This window comes from Larimichthys crocea, chromosome XII (assembly GCF_000972845.2).
Source record: "Larimichthys crocea isolate SSNF chromosome XII, L_crocea_2.0, whole genome shotgun sequence".
Classification (NCBI taxonomy): domain Eukaryota; kingdom Metazoa; phylum Chordata; class Actinopteri; family Sciaenidae; genus Larimichthys; species Larimichthys crocea.
This window is the reverse complement of record NC_040022.1, coordinates 29,820,676-29,848,107: the sequence shown is the minus strand read 5'-3', so window position 1 is coordinate 29,848,107 and position 27,432 is coordinate 29,820,676. Positions and strand designations below refer to the sequence as shown.

The 27,432-nt window shown below is 44.5% G+C and overlaps 2 protein-coding genes across 5 annotated transcripts; both read left to right on the top strand.

The window, feature by feature from the left end:
- Positions 1 to 3,039: 3,039 nt before the first annotated feature.
- Positions 3,040 to 18,412, top strand: LOC104933989 (myosin phosphatase Rho-interacting protein). 4 transcript variants are annotated; one of them, XM_027285463.1, is made up of 23 exons: positions 3,040 to 3,342; positions 5,117 to 5,194; positions 5,277 to 5,342; positions 5,591 to 5,742; positions 5,820 to 5,904; positions 6,372 to 6,546; positions 7,887 to 8,055; positions 9,396 to 9,483; positions 12,639 to 12,737; positions 13,177 to 13,233; positions 13,331 to 13,399; positions 13,487 to 13,576; positions 13,663 to 13,772; positions 13,856 to 14,372; positions 14,525 to 14,620; positions 14,708 to 16,570; positions 16,694 to 16,841; positions 16,917 to 17,034; positions 17,110 to 17,269; positions 17,340 to 17,441; positions 17,645 to 17,731; positions 17,810 to 17,943; positions 18,016 to 18,412. In XM_027285463.1, coding segments are annotated over exons 1-23 (4,593 nt in total). In that variant the 5' UTR covers positions 3,040 to 3,213; the 3' UTR covers positions 18,017 to 18,412. The 4 variants fall into 4 exon arrangements, with proteins under 4 accessions (XP_027141264.1, XP_027141263.1, XP_010747848.3 ...); XM_027285462.1 differs by having other exon boundaries at positions 17,810 to 17,958; positions 17,998 to 18,412; XM_010749546.3 differs by having other exon boundaries at positions 14,735 to 16,570; positions 17,810 to 18,412.
- A 630-nt stretch (positions 18,413 to 19,042) lies between these two features.
- On the top strand, positions 19,043 to 25,653 carry LOC104933991 (protein BREAST CANCER SUSCEPTIBILITY 1 homolog). Its single transcript, XM_010749547.3, has 6 exons — positions 19,043 to 19,610; positions 20,686 to 22,616; positions 24,221 to 24,314; positions 24,439 to 24,488; positions 24,916 to 24,983; positions 25,188 to 25,653. The coding sequence occupies exons 2-5, from the start codon at positions 20,688 to 20,690 to the stop codon at positions 24,955 to 24,957; spliced, it is 2,115 nt and encodes a 704-aa protein (XP_010747849.2). The 5' UTR covers positions 19,043 to 19,610; positions 20,686 to 20,687; the 3' UTR covers positions 24,958 to 24,983; positions 25,188 to 25,653.
- Positions 25,654 to 27,432: the final 1,779 nt, after the last annotated feature.

Sequence of the window (27,432 nt, the reverse complement as noted above, 5' to 3'; positions counted from 1 at the left end):
GTGATGTCTGCACTCCACAACTGATATATATTACATTACAGATCTTTTTTTGTTGTTTTAAAAACATTTTATGACAGAAAAGTTTCTATAGATGAAGACATAATATTATTAGATGTATGATTACAGGAGCATTTAAAATGTCATCAAACCCAGCCTCTTAAAGACCCCTAATAAATATATTAAATTGGACATGATAAGTGTTTTTACGTTCTAACCTTGTGTTTAATTCATTCCTTTTATGTTTAGTTACCCTTTAACTCCTGGTTCTGCTTTTATTGTTTGGAATTGCACAGTTTTGCATTAAAAAGGTAAAAAAAATAATTCATCATTCATAAAAAAATAAAATTAAAACTGCAGAAACTATAAATGTTTGGATTCACTGAGAAGGAAAATAAGTATTTGTCTTTTACTTTGCAGCTACTAATCAACCCACAGTAGTGCACTATTAGTTTAGTAACACTGATTGTGAGTACTCTGATAAATACTTAGATTATTTTTCTCGAACAACTAGTAGTAACTCTGTAACAATAAAATTTACAGTTTAATATGACCATGTATATATCCTGCAGGCTGTTTATGCCATATAAACATACATATACTGAACATAACCATCCACTTCATGTATCTATCTATCTATCTATCTATCTATCTATCTATCTATCTATCTATCTATCTATCTATCTATCTATCTATCTATCATCTATCCATCCATCCATCCATCCATCCATCCATCCATCTATCTATTTATTTATGATCTATTTATGTATTTATTTATTTATCTCTGGTCTATTTATTATCTACGTATGTATTTATTTATGTATCTCTACTATATTTATTTATTTATCTTTGATCTATTTATTTATGTATTTATTATTAATCTCTTTATTATTTTTTATGTATTTTAATTTATCTATTTATTTGTGCATTTATTTATTTATGTATTTATTAATGTATCTATTGATTCTATTTATTTGTGTATTTATTAATTTTATGTATTTATTGATTTTTTATATATTTATTTAATTTATGTATTTATTGATTTATTTATGTATTATTAATTTATGTATGTATTAATTTATCTATTGATCTATTTATTTATGTATTTATTTATTGAAACAAATAATAATAAAAAATAAAATGCTTTTATTTTGTAGTGGTAACGGATGTTGTCACGTCAGATGACGCGTCCGTGACGCCAGCAGTCACCGGGGCTCGAGCCTGTGACAGATGTTGACGGTTCATTCATGCCGGCTCCGGAGCGGACAGCGGGCTGTGTGCGACCATCGAGCCGGCTGGGGGACAGCTCCGCGGGCTGAGAGAACAACAACATGTCGGCGCGGAGAAGACGACGAGTCCGTGCAACAAAGTTCCCGGCGAATTTTTTAATAAAGCAAATGTCAAAACTGCTTCAAGTCCCGCGAGCTGCATCTGACGAGCGACCGCGACATGGAGCAGGTAACGTTCAGGCAACGTTTAATTAACCTTTATTACGTTGATAACGTTTGATTCAGTTACCGCGCGCGTTAGTTCATTTATCTAACGAGAAACGTAAAATAAACGTTTGTTTAACGTCAAAAAACACTTTTTATCAACTCATATTCGACGTGAAACATAAATAATTAATGTATTTACCTTTTAAAAGCCCAAAACATGCAAACATGTTGAATATTTAAGCTCAGTTTTAGTTATCTGCTGCTTGTAATGAACTAATTAGTTCATCTATAATCGTTACTGCGATAAAACTGACAATTTTGTTAAAATTAGGGACTGTACACCAATTATTAGCAGCGGTGGCGAGGTCCGCCACAGGGGATTGTTATGTATTTATTAATTTATCTATTGATCTATTTATTTATGTATTTATTAATTTATCTATTGATCTATTTATTTATGTATTTATTAATTTATCTATTGATCTATTTATTTATGTATTTATTAATTTATCTATTGATCTATTTATTTATGTATTTATTAATTTATCTATTGATCTATTTATTTATGTATTTATTAATTTATCTATTGATCTATTTATTTATGTATTTATTAATTTATCTATTGATCTATTTATTTATGTATTTATTAATTTATCTATTGATCTATTTATTTATGTATTTATTAATTTATCTATTGATCTATTTATTTATGTATTTATTAATTTATCTATTGATCTATTTATTTATGTATTTATTAATTTATCTATTGATCTATTTATTTATGTATTTATTAATTTATCTATTGATCTATTTATTTATGTATTTATTAATTTATCTATTGATCTATTTATTTATGTATTTATTAATTTATCTATTGATCTATTTATTTATGTATTTATTAATTTATCTATTGATCTATTTATTTATGTATTTATTAATTTATCTATTGATCTATTTATTTATGTATTTATTAATTTATCTATTGATCTATTTATTTATGTATTTATTAATTTATCTATTGATCTATTTATTTATGTATTTATTAATTTATCTATTGATCTATTTATTTATGTATTTATTAATTTATCTATTGATCTATTTATTTATGTATTTATTAATTTATCTATTGATCTATTTATTTATGTATTTATTAATTTATCTATTGATCTATTTATTTATGTATTTATTAATTTATCTATTGATCTATTTATTTATGTATTTATTAATTTATCTATTGATCTATTTATTTATGTATTTATTAATTTATCTATTGATCTATTTATTTATGTATTTATTAATTTATCTATTGATCTATTTATTTATGTATTTATTAATTTATCTATTGATCTATTTATTTATGTATTTATTAATTTATCTATTGATCTATTTATTTATGTATTTATTAATTTATCTATTGATCTATTTATTTATGTATTTATTAATTTATCTATTGATCTATTTATTTATGTATTTATTAATTTATCTATTGATCTATTTATTTATGTATGTATTAATTTATCTATTAATCTATTTATTTATGTATGTATTTATTGCAGAAACTAAATAATAATAAAAAAATAAAATTGCTTTTATTTTGTAGGTGGTAAGCGGATGTTGTCACGTCAGATGACGCGTCCGTGACGCCAGCAGTCCACGGGGCTCGAGCCTGTGACAGATGTTTGACGGTTCATTCATGCCGAGCTCCGGAGCGGGACAGCGGGCTGTGTGCGACCATCGAGCCGGCTGGAGGGACAGCTCCGCGGGCTGAGAGAACAACAACATGTCGGCGGCGGAGAAGACGACGAGTCCGTGCAACAAGTTCCAGGCGAATATTTTTAATAAGAGCAAATGTCAAAACTGCTTCAAGTCCCGCGAGCTGCATCTGACGAGCGACCGCGACATGGAGCAGGTAACGTTCAGGCAACGTTTAATTAACGCTTAATTAACGTTTGATTAACGTTTAATTCAGTTACCGCGGCGGTTAGTTCATTTATCTAACGAGAAACGTAAAAATAACGTTTGTTTAACGTCAAAAAAACACTTTTTATCAACTCATATTCGACGTGAAACATAAATAATTAATGTATTTACCTTTAAAAAACCCGAAAACATGCAAACATGTTGAATTTAAAGCTCAGTTTTAGTTATCTGCTGCTGTAAATGAACTAATTAGTTCATCTATTAATCGTTACTGCGATAAAACTGACAATTTTGTTAAAATTAGGGACTGTACACAAATTATTAGCAGCGGTGGCGAGGTCCGCCACAGGGGATTGTTTATATTTAATGTTTTTATTGTTTAAAACCTAAAAAAAAAATATTTTAATTCATGATTAAATTAGGCTAAAGTCATAAAAGTTTGCTGTTTAAGTGAATGTACATTTATTTAAAGAGAAAGATACAAAATAAAGTACTGAAATTCATTTATTTAAAGAGAAAGATACAAAATAAAGTACTGAAATTATTATTTTAACACTTTTTAGTAACTCATATTCGACGTAGAACCAAACTTAAACTTTAATTATTTATTTATTTACCTAAAACATGTTGAATTTAAATAAATAATCTATTAAATCAACATTTTTGTTTAGTTAGTTACGGTTAGGGACTGTACACAAATTATTAGCAGTATTTAAGTGTCTTTATATTGTCTAAAGTCTCATATTTATATTTTAATAGATGATTAAGTGAGTCGTAGAGGGTGTAAACTCTGTGATTAGTCGATTTAATTGTCAACTATTAAATTAATCGCTAACTATATTGATAATCCAATAATCGCTTTGAGTTTTTTTTTAAGGAAACGTGTCCAAATTTTCCGATTTCAGCTCCTCGGATGTTGAATAATTTCTGTTTTCTTTCGTCCTCCGTGACAGTAACCTGAATATGTTTGAGACGTCATGTCGGGCTTGTATACCAACCTAATATGCTGTTTTTATAGTGGAATAAAACATCAAATATTTCCCTCTGAAATAAAAAGTATCTTAAATTTAGTGCCACACTAGTGTTGATTTACTTCCACCGCAATCTCCTAAAATAAACTCTGGATTTAAATCATATTATCTGACCAGATCTGCTAATTTCAACTATATTTACACATGAAACCAGCGAGAAAAGTCAGATCTCTGTCAGTCCACATGTCGGTAATCGTCTTCGTGTTTTTTTTTTTTGTTCGCCTCCCCTGCAGACTCTGTTCCTGCAGGTCTGTCATGTGGAGGTGATGTAAAGACACGATCATGACGGCTTCCTACATGCCTCACATTGTTCAAATATGTTATTACTCTCCCGTCCCCCTGCCTGGTTTTTTTCACCGTGCCCTGTAATTTCAGAGCTTGTTGCTCAACCTGCAAACCTGCAAACGCTCCGACGGCCGGCTGAAACATCTTCACACTGTGTTTAAAATAATACACGCTGACTGTTTTTATACGGGATTTAAAGCAACATCGTGTGATTTGTTCAGCTGTACTCGAGTATTTGTTCTGATTACATTACTTATGATCAAATCCTTCCTCTTCACTCTCTTCTCCTCCTCTGCCAAGTGGATTTATAGCTCACTAAATGAGCAGTGATCCATGATACTAACTCTGGTTTTGGCATGACACCGGCTCTCCTCTTCTTCCCGGCGCTCTGAGCTCACAGTCCTGGCAGCCCGGCTACCAAACTGAGCTAAAATCTCTAATTTCCAGGCGAAACCGATCTACGGAGGCTGGCTGTGTTTGGCTCCGGAGGGGACAGACTTTGACAACCCGATGCAGAGGTCACGGGTAAGACATGTCGGACAAACGTTTTATCGATGGTGATTTTATTTCCCTGTCGTGACGTCGTTTGTCGTGTCTCGATTGTCAGAAATGGCAGCGGCGCTTCTTCATCCTGTACGAACACGGCAGCCTGAGCTTCGCCCTGGATGAGCTGGTGAGAAGTGAAACACAAACACACATAAAGTAGCCGCGCAGATTAAATCCTGCTCTGTATATGATCTGTATTTACAGTACGTCAGGATCAAGCCGGCATCTTTACACCAGATGTTGTGCGCAGAACCACAGCGGATGATTTGAGCTTAGCTCCTCTCCTCTCTCTGTGATCCCTTCAAATCTCTTTCACTCTCTGTCTGACTGTCGTTCACGTTGGTGTTTAACGTCGACGCTCTGACTCTCCTGCAGCTGAGCACTTTGCCACAGGGGACGGTGAACCTCAATCTGTGCACAGAAATCACCGACGCCGAGCCGAGGACGGGCCAGAGGAACGCTCTGTGCATCGTCACGTCAGAGCAGGAGATCTTCATCCGCGGTGACAACAAAGAGATCATCAACGGGTCGGTATCAAACCGGAGAGCAGCGAGTAATGAGACCTCCTGTATCCCGGCTGACCGAGGTCTGTTTGTTTAATCAGGTGGAGTGAACAGCTCGGCGTCTTTCTGCGGACCAACAAGCAGAATCAGAAGAAGAAACGCAAAGTGGAACGCGTCCCCACTCAGGTAGCAACTTTACACGTCGGCCGACACCTTAAAAATGTTTGACGAAAGATCTTAACCGGAGATGAAAACACTTTCTCCTGGTTGTGACGTAGAGAACATTGAAGTCACATGACTGATCAGCTGTTTCCTCACGGCTCCTCACGGATCTTCCTCACGTTAGCACACAAAACTAATTACTTAAAAATTAGCAAAACATTTTGGACGCAAACATTTTTCAGTCCGGACGATGCTGGAACACTTTGATCCAGTAATAGATTACTCCACAACTGGGCGGGAATTCAACATAGATGTTCATGGTGCTCAGAGGGTGAACCCTGAGGTTTCATATTGAAGAGTCTGGACACACTGCTCGTGTTGCTGTGAGGAAAGTCTTGGATTCATCCTCTGGGCACCATGAATCTCAGCTCAGCGGCTCTGAACGGGTTCAAACAAAAACAAATAAAACTCTCCGTCGTGTTTTTCTTCAGGAGCCGAGTCCGGCGAAGATGGCTGCAACCGACCCGAGTCTGCCGTCCTCGGAGAGCGACGCGGAGTCCGGCTGTGGCCGGTGGCAGGAAGACCAGCGGGGGAAGGGAGCGGGTGTGACCCCCATGTGGACCGTCACAGACGTGGATCCCCCGGGCCCGGAGCAGAACCCTGCAGGTGCAGCAGAACACAAAACACACACATGTGTGAGGCTTTCATGTCCGTCAGCCAATCACAGCCACTTCCTGTCCTCTCACACTGTCCTAACATCCTGCAGATGTTCACACACTTCCAGCTCCTCATTCGTTTAACCCTTCTTTAACCAGGCACGGCGACCCGAGAGCAGGAAGTTACATAAACACAGAGCGCATTAACCTTCAGGCATCATAACATGACCCATAAAAGACTCTCCAACTGTCTTAAACACGTCCTAATGGGCTCCATGGTTAGCTCAGGACAGGCGCTGCTCCTCTGCGCTTTGTAATGAAGGTCTGGATTAACTCGTGCTGACTGTGCCCGTCGGCTGTTCGACACAGACGACGCTCCGAGAGCCAGACAGGGACGAATGATGAGCGCCGCTCTGCCAGGATCCTGGAGCGGCATCGAATTCTTCGAGCTGTTTTCCAGACGAGTTAATGCTGATCTAAGATCTCAGTATCTGAGGAAGTATTTTTATCCATCCAGTTTTTTTTTTCAGCAGCACTGTTGCAGAAACTCAGATTTATATAGAAATATACACATCAGTGTGCGGTTACGTGAAGCGTCTTGACGTAAACGTCTCAATTTACAGAATATAATATTCATAACTCTGTTTTTGTCACCTGAAAATAACAATCTTTATGTTTTTGATTCCTTTAAATGAGACTTTTATATCTACAGGCGTGTTTCTACAGTTTCTTCATATTAGGACGGAGCAGCGACACCACCAGATTACACACTAACGATTATCATTAAGATTAAATGACTGTGTCATGTTGACAATGACCCAGCAGAGATTTGGAGTCATTTGGTGCCTTTCAGCGTCTTTTAACTCGTTGTTTTGGTTTTAAGGCAACGACATTGTCTCCAGGTGCATTGAGGGTAATTTTTTATCTCTGATTTCATTCATTCATTCACACAATTTAGAGTCAAGTTAGAGTTTTGTGCACATGTTTGGACGGATGGAGGAAGCTTCAGTCCAGCTGAGGTTCAAACCAGGAAAGGTGATGGTGATAACCACCGCACCACCGAGCCGCCGACATCAACGCCAACGTGATGATTCAACTCATGAACAAAATAATTAGCTCTTATATGGAACAGAAAAAAGGTTTGTGCTACTTTAAGGCGACTTCCTGAAGCTGAGTGAAATCATGAAGTGAAATGTTAGGAGGGAAAACAATGGATGTTTTGTGCCACTGGCTGCAGTGTGAACCCTGACAGTGTTATTGAGCGATTAAAAAAAGAGTGATTTCATCGCGTTGGCTGCTGGCTGTTTGCAGAGAGTCTGAAAGTCTTTGTGTGTTTGTCTCCGTGTCCAGGCAGCACGTCCACCTACCTGTGCCCGGTCTCCACGGACTCCCCGAGCTCGGACGCAGGGTTCGTCAGTCCGGTCGGCTCGTTGGACCTGGTGGCCGGCGGAAACACAGACGCTGGCAGTAACAAGCAGACAAACAACAACATCCAAACATCAGCAAACAAGAACCAGAGGTTAGAAACCAATCAGAGGAGGCGAGATGAAGCCAATAATGTTGATACCATGTGAATGAGTCCTGTGTACGTTGTGTTTGGCAGCAGGCTGCTGTTTATATTCACATGTTTGCATGTATTCTGTGGGTAACAGCCATTTAAAGAGCCTTGGCAGAGGAAGAGGGGTAAATGTGCAAGCAATTAGCACAAAGGACATCCAATGCCTCTCTGCTTCCCCCCCAGTATAAAGCCGAACAGCCATCACACACCGCTAAACAGCAGATCAAAGGCTCGCGCTCTACCCCTCCATTAGAGATCCGACTGCCGCGATTTTAAATTTAGCTTAAAGAAAAAAACTCCCACTTTGAGCCCCAGCAGCATGTAAACCGGTCACGTGACCCGAGAACGTCACGTCTTCACTCATTGCCTTTTTGGGAAACAAAAACAGAAAATACTTTATGCCCCCCAAATAAGGCCAGAAATTCCAAAACGCTGCTGTAATTAGATATCTGCGGCATTGTTTCTCAGGACCTTCATGCTGACTGTCTGCCCGCCCGCCTGTCTGTCTGCCTGCCTGCCTGTCAGAGGAGGTCGACTTCAGCTTGGAGCTTCAGTTTCAGGGCACAACACAACAACGTCTGGTCCGACCCAGCAGAGGCCGAGCTGAAACATCAGAGGAGACTCTGTAAAGTTACAAACAACTCTGAAAATATGAAGTTTATAAGACAAGAGGAGACGAGATGTGTCGGGGCAGCTGCTGCTCAAATAGTGACCAGGACACGGGGACGATGAATCGTTTAAAGCATCACCGAGAAGGGAAAAGCTGCAAATCTTCATATGCAATAAAGCACTAACAGCCTTTGGTATTTGTATTTGATTAACAATAAACTGAGGAGCCTTAAGATGAGGTTTGAGTGGGAGTTGTCTGGTTTGGCTGCAGCGATGGAGCGTCCGCCAAAAAAAAGAAGAAGTCGAGCCGGATCCACCTTTTGTAAAAACACAAACCTGATGTCACGCTGCAGCCAATCAGTCTGAAACTGAGACTATCAAAACTCTGATACTCGACCTTCGTATCGATAAAGTCGGTAAATCAGAGAGATAAGAAGATTTTTCCTGGTTGTTTCACAGACAAACTAACAAAAACACTGCAATAAAACAAACTGACACAGATGACAGCGTTTCTTTTCATCGCCTCGCAGTCGCGTGTTCGTTATATCAGGATGTCGGCTCTCATCATGTCTCTCAGCAGCAACAACACTCCTGCACGGCTGATGTTTGGAGACTGTTATCAAGCTGTCATGTCAGAGCCCACCTGTGTGTTCAGGTGAGGCTTTCACTGATTGGATGTTCATGTTTTCCAGGCTGCTGGGATCAGAGGCCGCCGAGAAAGTGCGGGAAGGAGCGGAGGAGGCCGAATCGAGGACGGGCCGGAGCGCCAACAAACGAGAGGTAACAACAAACTACAGTTCACCTTCACACACAGGTCCAACTCTCTGCATGTAGAGTTATGAGAGGCTGAACTCGTCCTTCACCAGCTGGCCGGGATGAATGTTCAGAGGAAGCTCGGTTATCTAATGTGGTCAACAAGTGTAAAGAGTTCATTCTGAAATATTTCAGACCTGGAGACTTGAAAGTTTGTGTATTTTTAACTGGAAAAAGGTTGAGAAACATCAGGTTAGAGGACCCGAATGTGTCCGCACTAACACACTTTTAGGCTCTCTTTGTTACCTCGCTCAGATTTGGTCGTGTTTCCTTTGTTTATGTTCTTCTATTGTGAGTGCATAGGAGACAAGGTGAAGTTGAGGAGGTCCTCTCTGAAGAGCTGGAGGTCTGCAGGAGGTTTTTGAAGGTAGAGGGACGTCCAAGACCCGGAGCCGACTTTGCAGTCAGACTGATGCGCGCATGGATTCAAACCTAAAGTAGTAAAAGCTTTGATTAGGTGAATGTGCTGCGTGACGGACAGCCTTGATATTGATAGTTTACCAACTGAAGTCAATCAGGAGAGTCAACAAACACGGATATCCACGTAAATCAATTCAAAATATTGAAACAGTTTGATGATGACTGTGTAATGAGTGTCTCAGAGAGCAGTGATGTTATTGTTGAACACACGCTGTTATTTTATTTCATTCTTTAACCGTGCAGCGACTCCGGGAAATGATCCCTCGGCCTTGAGCTGATCTGTTTTGATCTACCGAGAACGGTTTGTTTTATTTTAACGACTAAACGAGACAAATGGTTTGTTTCCAGGTGAAATGACTAAAACAGTTTGTGGGAATGAAGTTTGGCTGTGATGCGTCTGAGAAGTTACGATGTTGAAATAAATGAGCTCATGAAGTTATTTTTAAACACGTGAGAGCAAACAAAGCCATAAATATCTCTCATGAAGTGAATTATTGATGTAATTCTGGTGGAAAATATTTTAGAGTCAGCACACGAAGAAGAAAACAGCATGAACTTCCTGACTGACCATTTTAAAGTCATGATAATGCTGATTAATGATTAATCCCATCGTGGCTTCAGACCAGTTACTGTATCCAGTCTGTAGTGGGCCGGGCTGGACTTGATCATGACTCATTAAACCAGGTGTCACGCAGAGAAAGACGTCACTCTTAACGGTGAAGCTCTGACCTGAACACACACACACACACACACACACACACACACTCTGCGTGTAAACACACGACCTGATTCATTCACGCTTCACGTTAGAGACTCTGAAAAGTCGGCGATGGGAGTTGGAGTTGTGTGGACGAGCCGCCGTGTCAAGGCTTGTGTTTTCCTCCAGGTGGGAGCGAGGCGGTGATTCACTCAGAGCTGCATTTTGTTTGTGAACAGAAACTGGTTTTGATGCCCCGAAGGCGTTCAAGCCGCCTCCTGTTGTGTGTTGTAATCTGGGAGAAGACATTCCTCTTACAGGTTTTTTTCCAGGGATTCCTCAGACCTGAAACAAGATACAGTGTAAACGTCGGGAAACTCTCAAGGACTCCTGACAAGAATCTCAGAACTCTGACAATAAACTGCACAATCACTAAATTTAGCCCGATGAGCTCGACGGACGCTCCGAAAAGTCAGAAAGTGCACATCTGTTTGTGAACGGCGCTCAGTGTGTGTTGTCAGGCGAGACTCTGGTGATTAAAGAGGTGAGTAGACTTTAACAAGTGTCTGTCTGCGTGTGACGGTATCGACACAAACACAAACACAAAGCACAAACAGACGTCGAGCACCGATTCACGCTGAAGAAAACGGGCGTGTCGAGACCAAACCAAGAAGGTCGAAGCTCGACGCAGCTCATGTTAAACACACAGAGAGTAAAACATCACGGGCTGTTTGTAGCTGCTTGTAATCATGACGCCGTGGGTTCAAATCCCGCCCTTCTCCTTATAATTAGTGCCTGAAATGAAAGAAAAGATGCAGCGTGCTATCAAACAACGATGACACACCAGGCAGCAAGATGATGATTTGTGTTAGTTTGTGTGAGGTGAAAATGTTTCTATCAAACCGTTTCCCTTAACTGTCAGTTTGGTATTTTATTTTGAAAATCGAGTGGATTTTCAAAATAAAACGGTTTTCAAACATTGTCCACGGACGCAATCAGCTGCAGCGGTGCACCCAGAATTCAGCAGTTTGGGATTCTTTGCTCAAGGGCACCTCGGCAGTGCGAGTCCTCGCTCTCTGCACCGTCACGTCTGTTCAAGTCTCAGCAGGCCGAGTTACGTCAGACTGCTGCACGTATGTTTTTCAAAATAAAGTCCCATGACACTCGACTGTTTCGGCTACAACGTCGTCACTGTTCTTCGAGGAGAGGTGGAGGACTTCACGACGGCAGAACATTTTATCCCACGTGGTGATTCATGTGTCTTTGGGCGCGTTTGTTTTGGTAGCCAGGAGAAGCCCGGTCCGGGCTCTTTTGACCTTCTCCTGGCTACCAAAACAAACGCCTCAGAGCTGAGATTCCCAAGACGGCCTCCTCCTCCTCCTCTATTCTTCCTCCCCCTCCTTTTCTTTCACTCCCCCGCGGATTCGGGAGTCTTCTTCCGGAAACAGAGGCCGAGCTCTGTTCACCTGGCGTCCGGATCTGCGAGGACAGTTTTTCAGCGTAAAACGCCAGAAACACAGAGAATGTTCCGTAACGATTTAAAGTGGTCATTTCTCCCCCCTGAGATTACGGCGGTTATATAACAGTAAAGAATGAATCTTTTGAATAGCAGAGGCTCGAATAAACAATTAAATGCTGCGTAATGAAACCTGAGCGTCGCTCCGTCTTCGGGACCTCGCAGCATCATTCTGGAAGAGTGTCAGGGATTATGTGTAAAACCTTTTTCATGCATTCCTTCTGCACAGACGCAGTCATCCATGTGCGGTTCAGCGCTGATGTGAGCGCGGGGTTTAACAAGCGGTGGAGAAAAGCCTGTCGGCTCCCCGCGGTGCTCTAATCCTTCCAGCTGACGGCCCCTGCCAAAGATCCAGACTATCGGTTACTCCGGCTGATGGAATGCAGCCGGCCGATTGAGAAAACACGTCACGTCTTCACATCAGTGCAAACCCGATGAAAGGAGTTTTTAACGATGTCTGTGTTTTTTGTTTTTTTGTTTTATTCACAGAAACTTCAGTCGTGCGGAGACGTGGCCTCGCTCGCAGCACCGCCGGCTCAGAGGAGGAGCAGGTCTCTGGACCGCAGGACGTCGGACAACATCATGACGGTGAATAAATCCCGATTATTTGTGTCTGTACATTAAAGCTGCTCCACTAACAGCAGGCAGAGCGACCCTTTAAACTACAGCAACCCCTGCAGGCCACAAAGCTCCTCACAGATGAACACAAACGTTCACACTCACAAACCTGAATCCATGCACGAAGGAAAGTCTCATTCTGCCGTATTAACACAGTCCAAAGACATTTCACTGCTTAATTAGTGACTCATGGATGTGAAGGTGACGTACCCCGCCTCTCACTCTACGTCAGCTGGGATTGGCTCCAGCCCCCGACACCCCGTGACCCCGATGAGGATAAACGGTTACAGATGATGGATGATGAAGTTTCTCGTAATCTGCCGTCACCGATCACGTGTTACTCTGAACATTCATCCGGAAGACTTCGACACAAACTGTCGTTCATGTTCACTCTGTTTTTTCTTCACAGCCGGACTTATTGAACTTTAAAAAAGGTTGGATGGTCAAACTGGACGAACACGATCAGGTGAGCTGAGCTTTGATTCTTTATTTAACTGATCTGATGATTTCTTCACGTCCCCTTCGTTCATCATGCTTTTATTTTGGCGTCTGCTTCCCTCTAGTGGAAGAAGTATTGGTTTGTGCTGTCGGCTGACAGTCTGAGGTTTTACAAGGATTCACTGGCTGAGGAGGTGATTTCATTATTTTGTCTGAAGAATACAAACAAACGTGTTTCTTCTTTAAAGATGTTTAAATGTTTTTTTGTTTACTGTCATCAGGCTTCGGACCTCGAAGGAGAAATCGACCTGACGAAGTGTTTTAATGTGTCGGAGTATCAGGTGCAGAGAAACTACGGCTTCCAGATCCACGTGAGAAAAACTGGCCGACAACAAACATGAAAAATCTGAATCTTCTGCATCAACATGAAGTGAAGTTTGATGTTTTTCTGCCGTAGACTCCACACGACGTCTACACGCTGTCGGCCATGACTTCAGGGATACGAAAGAACTGGATCCAGGCTCTGATGAAGAACGTCCATCCAGCCAACGCGCCTGATGTAGCCAGGTAAGCTTCATCAGAGGGACAAATAGAAAAAGACAAAGGACCTTCCTGTCCTCCGTCCTAACACACCTGCATGTCGTGCTCAGTTTACCTGGCCTCCACGCTCCACCTGAAGCTCTCCCCAAACCAGATGTGACTCAGGACTCTCCGTCCGCCGACGTCTCCGCAGAGAGAGACTCCAAACATCGGACCGTGATGGAGCGACGACGCGAAGGACGCTACAGAACCTTCGACTGGGCCGAGTTCAGGCCTCAGAACAAAGCGAGCCCGGCGGACGCCGACCCCCAGAGGACGAAAGCTCCGTGCTCCTCGCTGGAGCTCGGCGACCTTGAGAGGAGGAAGAGGAGGGAGGAGAGGAGGAGGAGGTACGAGAGCATGCTGGGCATCTCTCTGAGCTGGGAGGTGATGGGAGATAAAACAGAAGACAGCGGCGGTGGCGGCGTCCGAGCGCTGAGTCCAAAATCACAGCAGAAGGTGGAGGAGGACATCGAGGAGTGCTGGAGGCTGGTGGAGAAGACGATCTTCAGACTGGAGAGGAACGTCCCGCTGATCACCGAAGACAAAGAGGAGACGGAGACGCTGCTGGACAGCTACAGGACGAAGGTGAGAGATTTCAACCTGAACATCTAACTGTGTTTACATGAACAGCTGTTCGTGGTCCTCAGAGGTTTGAACCAGGCTTAGTTAGATAGCTTAGTCTTTTATTTCTGAACTGGTCTTGTCTTAAGTCTGGTCTTTGGTCCGGTCTTTTGAAGGTGGAGGATCTGAAGTCTCAGCTGGCGGAGTCGGAGCGATGCAGACTGGACCTGGAGACTCAGCTGAGTACGACAGGATTTCATCATCATCAGCAGGTCGGCCACGTTTCTTGTTTAACGTTCACTCTGTGATAAACTTCAGCACGCGCTCACTGATCTTCTGCTCGTCTCCGTTTCTTAAAGCTGAACTCTTCGAACATCCACACTCAGACGCTGAAGGACACGTACGAAGAAACCAGAGAGCTCTTAGAGCAGCAGAACGTCATCAGACAGAGCATGCAGGAGCAGCTCAGCTTCGATTCACTAACACCTCAGACGCCGAGCATCTGGCTGCACGACGCCGACGGAAACCTCCAAGAACTGGACGACCTGCTGTCACCTGCATCAGAGAGCGACGCAGAAACTGAAGAGCTTCAGAAGGAGCTGGACGGAGACGACGGCTCAGAAATAAATAAATACGGTTCGTTAATTCTGGAGACGTCTGCAGAGCGAGACGACGCCTCGCTGAACTGCTGCCACGTTCCTCCGGACCAGGCGGCGGTGAGGAGGCTCTCCCAGGAGGTGGAGCGGCTCACCAGCCAGAACGAAGCTCTCAACCAGCGCAACCAGGAGATGTTAAACCAGCTGACGGAGGCCGACCGCGAGATCGAGAGGCTGAAAGTGGAGCTCAGCGGCAGGTACGCCGAACCCCAAAACCTCCCTGAGGTGGAACAGACCGGGCGAGAAGATCTGCAGAGGGAGCTGAGCGTGAAGAACCAGCAGCTCCTCGAGGCCCAGGCGATGATCACCTCCCTGGAGGAGAACCTGAAGGAGACGGAGGCGCTGCTGCAGAAAACAGGACAGGAGGAGAGTGACGAGAAGGCGGAGGGATACCTGCTGCGATCTTTGGAGGACGCTGAGGCGAGGCTGACGGAGCTGGAGAGGCGGCTCCACCAATCAGAGATGCAGAACGCGGAGCTGAAGGAGGCGGAGCAGCGTTACAGACAAACAGCTGCAGAGGCGGAGGCCGACGTCAGGAGGCTGAATGAAGAGCTGCAGACGGAGAGGTCGAAACACGACAGACGTGGTTCAGGCGACGAGAAGATCCAGGAGGTGACGGACGGGATGGTGACGAGGCTGAACGCTCTGGAGAAACTTCTGGAGGTGATCGACACGTTGGACGGCGGTTTGAGGACGGAGGAGAGCGAAGAGGCGACGGTGGAGCGTCAGCTGAGGTGGGAGGAGGAGTTTTGTAGTTTAGTGCTTGACAAACTGAAATCCTCCGAGCTGAATGAGGTGGAGGTGATTCTGAGTGAGGTGATGGCGCGAATGATGGTGGAGAAACAGATGCTGCTTTTAGGGCATCGTCTGCTCTCCGAGACGGACGGAGGACTGAATGACGTGGACGTTACGTGGAATAAAGAAAGTGAGACAGAAGAAAGAGGAGAGATGTTTGATTTTAAAGTCGTCACGCAGGTGAAAATGTCGTCGCTGAACCGCCTCGCCTCGTCCGCCAGCAGCTCCACACGCGAGCAGCTCTGGCTCATGGCCGACCGACTCTCCGACTTCAACCTGTTGGATCATCCCTGGTCCGGTTTCATTCACTCCGCGGCGACTGAAGCGATGTTCTGCCTCCGTCTGAGCCGACTTCGGTCAAAATACGAGAAACAGATCGAGGAACAGAAGCTGGATGCTGCTTCGCTCGTCTGCAGCAACTGTGACGGTTTGACGGAAGAAAACAGGAAGCTGAGAGAGAGGCTGACAAACATGGAACAATCATCAGGACAGAAGGTGAACACGTGCAGCCAGACAGACGAGTTACAGGTGGAGGAGGAAGAAGACGAGATGGTCGACTGTCGTCCTGTCGATGGTCAGTCGGGAGTCGAGGAGACGCTGGATGAAAACACAGAGGAGGAAACAGATCCGAGCTTTGAGGCCGAGCACGTTTCAGAGTTAAGACGAAGAGTGGAGGAGCTCGAGGAGCAGCTGTCCGTCATGGAAGAAGTGTCTGATGGGAAAATGAGTTCTCTTCAGACGAGACATGAGAAGGAGACGGAGAAGCTGAAGGTAGGAGTGACCTCTGACAGTGAAGTGTGATTTCATGATGATGATTTCATGCAGCTTGTCGGCTGCTGGCTCTCTCTCTCTCTCTGATGGTTTTCAGTTTGCGATCGTCTCTTCTTCCTTCAGGTCACGTGTGAGCGCGGCTTCGCCACCATGGAGGAGTGTCACGTGAAGATCGTGGAGGAGCTGCAGCGTCGACACCGACAGGAAGTGGAGCGCCTCCTGCTGGAGCGAGACCGACTGCTGGAAGAGGAGAGCGCCGCGACGGCGACTGGTGAGGAGTCAGCGATGTGTTGATGAACGAAGACGGAGACGTGTCGGTTTATAATCCTCTTTTAATCTCTCTCAGCGATCGTGGCGATAAAGAACGCTCACCGTCTGGAGCTGGAGAGAGAGATCCAGAGGAGGAGCGAGTCAGAGAGCAGCTCAGGAGACTCTCACCTGGAGGACGTTTTCACACGGCACAGGTACGTCTGTCATCAGAGCGTCTCTGCGGTGTAGGGGTCAACTTGTTCTTATAAAATCTGTGTTTGTCTGTGAAGCGAGGAGCTGACGTCGTACCAGCGGGAGCTCCAGGTTCTGTCCCAGCAGTTCTCTCTGAAGTGTCTGGAGAACGGACACCTCGTGCAGGCTCTGGATGCCGAGAGGAAGGCGCTGTGTCAGTGCCAGCAGGAGAACCAAGACCTGAGGACGAGAAACCAGGTGAGACTCTTTAACGTCTTCTTGGACGACGTCACTGAACGTGGTTTTTAAATCTGATGTTTCCGTTCAGGAGCTGAGCGCTCACCTCGCGGCTGAGATCACCAGACTGTGTTCGCTGGCGAAGCAGGACGAGCTGCCGCTCAGTCAGAAGATGGACGCGTACGAGATGGAGGTACGTCTGCTCTTCATCGCGCCACTCGCCTCTCGTTCCACGTCGCCTCAGATAGCTGCTGCTGAAACAAAGTTATGTTTAAACTTATGTTTGTCCACTAGGTGTCACTGAAGACTCGTCCTGCACGTCATAAATATTTCAGTGTGAAGACGTTTAATCCTTTTCATCTGAACATGAAGCTGATCGTGAAGTGTTTGTTTCAGATCACTCTGCGGGTGAAAGAGTCCGAGGTTCAGTGTCTGAAGCAGGAGCTCACGTCTCTGAAGGACGAGCTGCAGTCAGCACAAAAGGTGAGACGCACTTTAATATGACGGCAGACAGCAGTCAGCTGATGTTTAATGTCCTCGACGTCTCTCGTCACGTTTCAGGACAAGAGGAACGCCACGAAGAAGTACAAAGACGTGCTGACGGAGCTCAGCATCACGAGGGCGAAGGCGGAGCGCGAGCTCGACGAGCTGAGAGAAAACCTGAGGCTGGCTCACCGAGCGCTCCACCAGACGTAACTCCATCAGCTCCGCCAGACGTAACTCCACCAGCTCCACCAGACGTAACTCCATCAGCTCCACCAGATGTGACTCCATCAGCTCCGTCAGCTCCACCAGACGTAACTCCATCAGCTCCACCAGACATAACTCCATCAGCTTCGTCAGACGTAGCTCCATCAGCTCCGTCAGACGTAACTCCATCAGCTCCCTCAGCTCCACCAGACGTAACTCCATCAGCTCCACCAGACGTAACTCCATCAGCTTCGTCAGACATAGCTCCATCAGCTCCACCAGACGTAACTCCATCAGCTCCACCAGACGTAACTCCATCAGCTCCGCCAGACGTAACTCCATCAGCTCCGCCAGACGTAACTCCATCAGCTCCGTCAGCTCCGCCAGACGTAACTCCATCAGCTCCACCAGACGTAGCTCCATCAGCTCCACCAGACGTAACTCCATCAGCTCCGCCAGACGTAACTCCATCAGCTCCGCCAGCTCCATCAGACGTAGCTCCATCAGCTCCGCCAGACGTAACTCCATCAGCTTCGTCAGCTCCACCAGACGTAACTCCATCAGCTCCGCCAGCTTCAAGTCTTATTTAATAAATCCACAGACATTTTATGTCAGGACCAATTCTTACTAAACATTTTCAGTTTGTTTGTTGTCACAAAATAATTTCTTGTTTCCTGTTTTATATTTTTTCATGTGTACAGATGTTTTTGTTTTTGTGTTTCATCTTGGATGTTTCTTCGTCTGCTGTACGCGTCATTAAACTGGTTGAATATTTTTAAATCTTTAAATTAAAAACTTTCTAAACATTTCTGGTATTTCACCGACAGACCGGACACAAACTGTAATTTATATTTGCACTCTGCAGTATTAATATAAATGTTTTTTTTTAAATAAATTCAGATTTAAACCTCGTCTGTCTGTCTCTGCTGTGATGAGTCTAAAATATAGACAGATAAAAACTGAACAAACAAATATTCAGACTGTTTTTGTGTTTTCTGGAGGAAGAAGAAGAAGAGCGTAAAGTTTTAAAGTTACCTGACAAATACAGACAAGTTAAAATAAAATAAAAGCATCTGTGCAGCAGGTTTTAAATACTGGGGTCGTCGAGATTGAAGATGATTACAACTTTCAGACAAAAGTGATACTGAATAAAAATAAACATTTATTGTGTAAACTCAGGCGTGGAGTAATAAAATAAAAACAGAACAGGACAAATCTCACATATACAGATCTTTCATTGATTAAAATAACAGCGGTGGAAAGTAACTAAGTACATTTACTCAAGTCTGTACACTACTTTAAGTCTCTTTTATTTTGAAAGGCGCGTCGTTCTCTTCCGGTGTGTGGCCGTGGCTTGACTGTGGAGGAAGAAGGAGTCCATGATGACAACTTTAAAACACCACCCGTAGAGGAGGTGGCGGTGCTCGGAGCTGCTGCTGACCGTCCACCGGACGATGTCCCCGGGACGATTCCCGCGTCGAGCGTGGCCGGAGCTCCGCGGGCTAACGTTAGCTTAGCATGAGCTGCTTTTGTTTACATGCGGTCCCGATGGGCCCGGAGAGGCGCGCCAGCTAACCCGGCTACCAGACGACTGTGACGGGGAGAAGTGTCATCCTTTACCCGGGGAGGGGGGCGGAGGTCGGACAGCCACCAGACGACCGCCACCTGAAGGGTAAGAGCGTCCGGAGAGGTCGCACTGACAGGCGGATTGAGCGCCGAGCTGCAGTCGGTGTTTGCTCACCTTCACATCACCGAGGCCTACCTGTTACCGTGACGGCTCACCTGTTATATCACGCATTAAACACCAATAATGTCATTTAACGTCACCTGCACGCTCACAAATCACAAATAAACAAACAGGCACATCTGGTTTATTGTTATTGTTGTTGTATTTATTAGTGCATCTGTTCAGGAGCTGTAAATAAGATTTAAATGATTTATTATTAAATAAAATATTCAGCTCATGGTGAATTATGATGGGAAAAAATAAGCAAAATTTATTTTTTTTTACTGTTTTTCCTTTGAAAAATTACAAAAAATGTAATAATTAATCATCAGAATAGTTTTGCAGAGGACTCAGTTCAGTGTGGAGGTGATAAAATGTAAAAAACAACAACATGACGTCTTTAAATGTCCAAAATCTTAAAATTTTCCGTGAATTATGAACCAAAAAAAGAACTAGAAAATTGGCTCATTTGAGGTTTTTTCATGTTTTTATTTGAAAACTGTCCTAAATGTTCGATAATCGATCATTAAAATAGTTTAAAAGTCTTTAAAAAATATTCAGTTTATTCTGAACTACGACAGAAAAAGTACATTTCCATCTTTCCGTAGGTTCGGACACGGCGTGTTTCCGTCTTTAATAATATTCACGTTTGGTTCCTCAGATGAGATGATTTGCTGCTTTTTCTTTGTCATAATTCAAATCATAATTTTTTTGATTTTTGTTTAAAATAAAACAAAACGTTTGAAGACTTTTTTTTGTCTCTGACAAGTTTTGGCAATTTATAGAATATTTGATTAATCGATTAAAAGATCAGCAGAAAGCAACAAAAATCCAAATCATTTCTGTTGTGACATTAATAAATGAAAGTCCGGCTCAGGTCATCAAATCTCTTTTCCAGAATAATGTAAAACAATCAAATGAAATCTCTCATCATATAAAATCACGTTGATCTAACGTTACACGTGCAGCGTATGAAGTGCTCGTCGTCTTATGTAACGTCTCGTTCTTGTGTCCTTCGCAGTGATGGAAGTGTCCTCTCAGGATCCAGCTCTCATGGCGATGGACCTGTCGAAGGGCTACTCCGTCAACCCGCTGACCCGCAGCCACCCTGAAGCCATGGACCTGGCGAAGAAGCCCGAGTGGTACCACAGACGCCCGCCGAGCTGCAGCACCGACATCAGCTCCCCGTTCAGGACCAGAGCCTCGTCCTCCTACAACCCCGACCCGGGCGCGCCCGTTCGTTGCAGAGACATGGAGCAGCGCCCGGAGTCGTTGGGGAACTACATGAACTACCGCGATGGCGTTCACGGCAACCTGTGGCATCACCCGGGTTTCTACGGGCCCAACCAAAGCGGCGGGCCGGTTCCAGAGAGCAGCGGCGGCGAGGAGAGCGACAGCGGCTCGGACGTGATTTTCCTCGTCTCCTCTGCGAAGGAGCCGCTCTTATGCAGTCCGTTCATCCAGGACAGCGTGAGGCACATCGTGGAGCCGCTGTCGCCGGCGGTGTCCTCGCTGGACGAAGGGAGAGGTTGCTATCACCTACCTCAGCCTCTGAGCTCGCCCAGCCCGGACAGCTCGTACTCGGAGGACTCCTCGGACAGCTCGGTGGACATTCCCGTACATCACGCCAGGCCCGTCGTCCTCCTGCCGGACCTCAGCGCCGTTTACGGCAACCATGCAGACTCTCCGGTAGACGTTTCGAGTGACGACAGTGACGTTATTGAGGTTTCGGTAACGAACGAGAAGAATAAAAGCGGCATGTTTACTCGCAAGAAGAGTCCTTGTAAGAAGAGTCTGACGAGAGAGACTCCGCCTCAGAGCGAGGACGAAAAACCTCAACCCAGAGAAGTCCGACGCAGCACCCGGATCAGGAAGCCCGTCTCCGAGATGCCTCAGTTCACCTGCAGCGGGTCGCGGCACAGCCTGAGGCGCCAAGCCAAGACCGACGCCGTGGGCATCTACAACGAGAGCTGCGACTCGGAAGACATGATGGAGTACGCGGTGAGGCTGTCCAGCTCGGACGAGTCGGCGTCGCAGCTGAACGTGCCGCAAAGAGCGAGCAGCAACTCGGAGGAGTCCGGCGTGGACGTTCGGACGGAGAGGAAGTCACCGCAGAGAGTGCAGCAGCCGCAACAGCCTCGGCGCAAAGTGTCGAAAAGCATCAACCATAAACGAAAGAAGCCGATCGCCGTTAACGAGACGAAGAAGTTGAGAATCGAGCAGAAACCGACCAGAATCCCACCGGAACAGCGTCAGAGGAACAAGTCGGCGAAGGCGAAAACCGCCGTGAGACGGAAAAGGAAACGGCGAACGCAGGCCGGACCTTCGGCTCAGTTTCCTCCCAGAGAGCCCGAGATCAAACTGAAATATGCAAACGTGGAAAAGAAGGACAAGAAGTCCGGCAGCTTCTGCCCGTTCGTCCACATGGAGAAGAGGATGTGCACCGTCGTCAACTACCAGGAGGAGGAGGCGACGGTCAGGAGCAGCCGAGGAGGCGCCCATCAGCAAACAACCACCAGGTCTCTCACAGGCTTCGTCCCCAACACGTCCTCTTTCTATCTGGGTCGGTTCAGCCCGGAAAACAGGAGTCAGGCCACGTTGTTGTGCTGCCTGTGCGGCCAGACGGCCAATGCCATGGGGCTCGGGGACCTTCACGGCCCGTACCACCCCACCGCCCGGTCTGCGGACTGCCCGACCCGGCAGCAGCAGAACTGCATGACCGAGCAGAAAGAGGAAGAACATTTACGTTCCTCGGACGACGGTTGTGACGGTTGCGACTGCTCCGCCGTCAAAAAGTTGCCTGATAGCGACGAGCACTCGCGACCAAAGGTGCCTCTTCATCTGGACGAGTGCTGGATCCACGAGGACTGCGGGATCTGGTCCGCCGGAGTCTTCCTGGTCAGAGGGAGGCTGTACGGGTTGGAGGAGGCGGCCCGGCTCGCACAAGAAACAGTGAGTGACCCAGAGTGTAATCCCACTGTGGTGAATATGTTCAGCTGTACTCGAGTATTCGTTCTGATTACATTACAGCCCAGCTCGGCGTCTGTCTTTCAGCCTTTTATTTCACCAAGCTCTCACCAACCACTAAAAGTCAGTCCCACATTTACTCTTGTCCGGCGGCTTCTTGCTCGCTCACTCTCTCCTTTTCTCTTCTTAGCTTTTTTTCTGTTAATGTTGTGCTCAGGTTCTGGCACGACACAGGCTCAGCTTCCCCACCCTGGGTCTAAAAACCTCCAGTTTACTTTAGCAACGAGTAAAGCTATATAAACACTAAAGAACCACCCTGGTAAAACACTCCTACATTTCCCACAATGCAACTCAAGGCAGGCTTTTCCTGTCCAGTTATGTAACCAGCTCTGGTTCTGGCATGACACTTTACTCCCCGTAAGCATTCCTGTAAACTTCATCTTCTTCTTCCCGATGGTCCAAAACTCCTGTGGTACAAACGCTAACACTCCCCCGGCTCTGAGCTAACAGCACAGCTAACAGACTGAGCTAACATGAGCTAACAGACTGAGCTAACAGTAGCTAACAGCAGTTAACAGACTGAGCTAACATGAGCTAACAGCAGCTAACAGACTGAGCTAACATTAGCTAACAGCAGCTAACAGACTGAGCTAACATGAGCTAACAGCAGCTAACAGACTGAGCTAACATGAGCTAACAGACTGAGCTAACAGTAGCTACAAACTGAGCTAACGTAGCTAACAGACTGAGCTAACAAAGTGAGCTAACAGCAGCTAACAGACTGAGCTAACATGAGCTAACAGCAGCTAACAAACTGAGCTAACAGCAGCTAACAAACTGAGCTAAAATGAGCTAACAGCAGCTAACAGGCTGACCTAACATGAGCTAACAGCAGCTAACAGACTGAGCTAACATGAGCTAACAGCAGCTAACAACGGAGCTAAAAAAGCTAACAGCGCTAACAGACTGAGCTAACAGCAGCTAACAAACTGAGCTAAAAAGGAGCTAACAGCAGCTAACAGGCGAGCTAACAATGAGCTACAGCAGCTAACAGACTGAGCTAACATGAGCTAACAGCAGCTAACAGACTGAGCTAAAATGAGCTAACAGCAGCTAACAGACTGAGCTAACAGAGCAACAGCAGCTAACAGATGAGCTAACATGAGCTAACAGCAGCTAACAGACTGAGCTAACATGAGCTAACAGCAGCTAACAGACTGAGCTAACATGAGCTAACAGCAGCTAACAACGAGCTAACAGCAGCTAACAGACTGAGCTAACATGAGCTAACAGCAGCTACAGCTGTCAGCAGTTTACTTCACTGTCCATCATAAACTCTGTAAATCACAGAGAGTTGAGGCGGAGCAGCCGGAGGACATCAGAGGGAAAACCAGAAAACATTTCCTCCATAAAATATGATCCAGTTTCACCAGAATCAGTGAAATAGTTGCTGCTGTGTGACTTAGTGCCGTAAAGCGTTACGTACTTCTCAAAGTTACATAGTGTGAGAACAGACGTACGAATGACAGAGACACCGTTCAGCTGATCACAGGTCAGGTAACAGATTTGTTTTCTCGCTTTTCTTTCAGGTGTGTTCGGCGTGCCAACAAACCGGTGCAATAATGGGATGTTTCCAGAAGAGCTGTCCTCAGAAATATCACTACAGATGTGCCATTCAGTCGGGTACAGACGCTGTTATTCATGTCCAGCTTTATAAAATATGTTCTTAGTGTGTTTCCTGTGAGATCTGGACTCACAGCTGTCGCCTCACTGTCACGGATGTTTCATGTTTTTTTTATATTTTCAGGCTGCGCCTTGAACGAAGACAACTTCTCCATCAGATGTCCAGAGCACAAGGTGAATAAATGGAGCGTCCGCCGGCCTCTGGGGGTCGCTGCTGTCCGTCATCACGTCTGCCGTGTTAGATTGCACATGTGAAGACGACCGTCCTCACGTGATCCGAACCCTGTTTCTATAGAAACGGGCGGACAACAACGTGAGAGGAGGAGCAGCAGCACGTTGAGACGGAGACAGAAACAGATAAAGTGGCCAAAAGTCTGTGGACACCCTGTCCAACGTGATCTGTGGCCAAACTACATACATGATGTGTAAACATACATTTAGATTTCATTTATTTGGAGCAAACTTGTAGTTTTATTACCCACAGTTCACGGCGGACACTCTTTGCTGCGTCGTCGTCTGATCTTCAAACATTTCCTGCTTTTGAAAAATGATTTATATGATTTTTTTTGTTTTTGTTTTTTTAATTTTTCGTGTCCGACAGAACAAATTGTTCACGAGTGCAACCAGACAACACAAGAGATGACGAGAGACGTTCTGGGGGCACTGGAGGTAAAAAAAAAAAACATGTTTGATTTATCGATGTTGTAACAGTCAGTCGAAGGTTTCTCGAATTAAGCGACATATTATAGATATTTTTATATTTTAGATATTTCTGTGTGTGTGTGAAGCTTCGGAGGTCAGGAGGATTAAATGATTTTAAATTTAATCCAAATTAATCAGCTGTTGTTTTTTTGTTTTGTTTGTCTTTTCCAGAACGATCCGCGGATCTCCTCAGGATGTGACGTGACTTCACCTCTGCAGTTTTATAACACTAAAGTGTGTGTGTCTGTGTGTGTGTGTGTGTGTGTGTGTGTCTGTGTGTGTGTGTGTGTGTGTGAGACAGATCAACCAGGGGCCACTTTAAGATTTTTATAAGACTTTGTGTGTGTGTGTGTGTGTGTGTGTGTGTGTGTGTACGTCTATTTATTCCTCCTGTTGAACATCCACACTCGGACTCGCCGCGTCACAAACACACTTTATTAATTGAACATATTATAATATATAATATAGAAAATCTTTATATGAGGCCACTTCTTTCCTTTCTACAGTTTTTGTACTTTTTCTATTTTTAGTGCTTCAGTCGTCGTTTAACCAACAATAATTTATTTTCCTCCGGTTGCATGCACATGTCGATGTTTGCTACGATGCACTTTAAAGTCTAATTTTTAATCTCTTGGTTTATTTATGTCCGTTTGTAGACTTCCCTTTTCGACTAAAGTTCATACAAAGCTGCACTACACTCAGATTTATGTAGAAAAACATTAAAGTCGGGGCAGAGAACGTCCCGACCTCTCAGACCGAGACCACAAACTGTAAGTTCACTGTAATACAGCAGAGTTGCGTTCCGTAGATCGACGACGATCTTAAGAAAGTCTCCGGAAAAAGATCCAAACGTTCAGCCGTGAAGTTTAGAAAGCACACGAACCCACAGCGACGACTTGCTGCTGCTCTCTCGATTGTATCTACATGAGTTGACCAACTGCTCTTTGAAACTACATTTCCCATAGTGCTTTGGGTTTTGTGGGATGTAAACAGGAAGTGTAACGTTGCCATGGATTCAACGAGTTACATATTTTTTTAGCCTGTATTTGTTGACACCGCGTCCTAACTGCATGCGAGCGCCCGACGCAAATCAGTTTAATCTGCAGTTCCTCTAACGTCCACTTGAGGCTGGCTTCAGAAGTGAGTCAGTCTCCATAAGTCCCCATGTCCAAATGTCCAACTTCACAGCAGAAATAAACATGTTTACAGCCTGGTACAAAAAACAGTTTTGGTCTCTGTAGCTAATTTCCCCGTTCATGACAACTGTACTGAGGGTGAATTTATATACAACTCACCTGTTCACATTATATTAAGGCTTAAAGTTATGCAGGATTAAGAGCGTGGACGCTTTGATTGACAGGTGGATGCTGTTACAGGTGGATTATATGATGAACCAGGTGTCATTCAGCTCATCTCAGGTCCACGTCTTTGCCGATATTTAGATTAGGACACTGCAAATTGTGATTAGTTGAGAAAATAAAATAAAATAATTTCACCCTGGGATTATTAAAGTAATTCTGGTTCTGATTCTGAAAATCTAAAAGTAGACATAGGTACTAATGCACAAATTACTCCTAAAACTCCAAAATAATAATAATATACCAGGATGAAACTTTGTTGAAAGTGTTTTCTTCTGACTTCTGTCACGTCTTTGAGGGCTAAAAGATTTTGTCAGAGATGGTAGCATTTGTCCATTAAGTATTTTTTAGTTGGCTGACATAAAAAACAGAAATAAACAAGCCTTATTTAGGTTTTAGTAGTTATACGATCTGTTCCTCGTCCAACAGGAATACATTTGTGTATCCAACAAACGTTTAGCTCAAAGCGGCGTGCGGCCACTGTCACGATAAATCTTAAACGACGTAATTAAACAGATTTTTGTCGGTTGCATCGCATGCAGTCAATTAGCACAATGGAAAGTACGCTGAATTAGCTGTTAGCACTTCCTGTGCATGTACAGACTATTACTGGAGTAAAAACTTTAACGCTGGATCTGGATGATCGACAGGTCCGACATGTTTTTGTGATTCAGGTCGACTCTTTATGTTTCCCCTCTGTTCGTAGAGCTTAAGTCGCCTAGTGCAGCTTTAACTGTCCATCTTTGTACGAGTGTTTGAGTTCGTGAGTCGTTACTGTGACAGAAGACGAAGAGTCTGTTCATACCTGGAATTAACGTGAGGTCACGACACGAATGTTTACGATGAATTACGAGGACAACGTCCTCCTGGACTTTAACACCAGGTGTGAACAGGCAGGTAAGGTCCAGTGTGTCAGATTTACGAGGCTCTGTTAGCAAAAAGTAGAAAATAATATTCATTAATAATCACCTGATAATTACCTTTAGAGTGAGACTTTATATCTACAGACTACAGCCGCCGTGTTTCTACGGTAGCCCAGGATGGACAAACTACTTTCT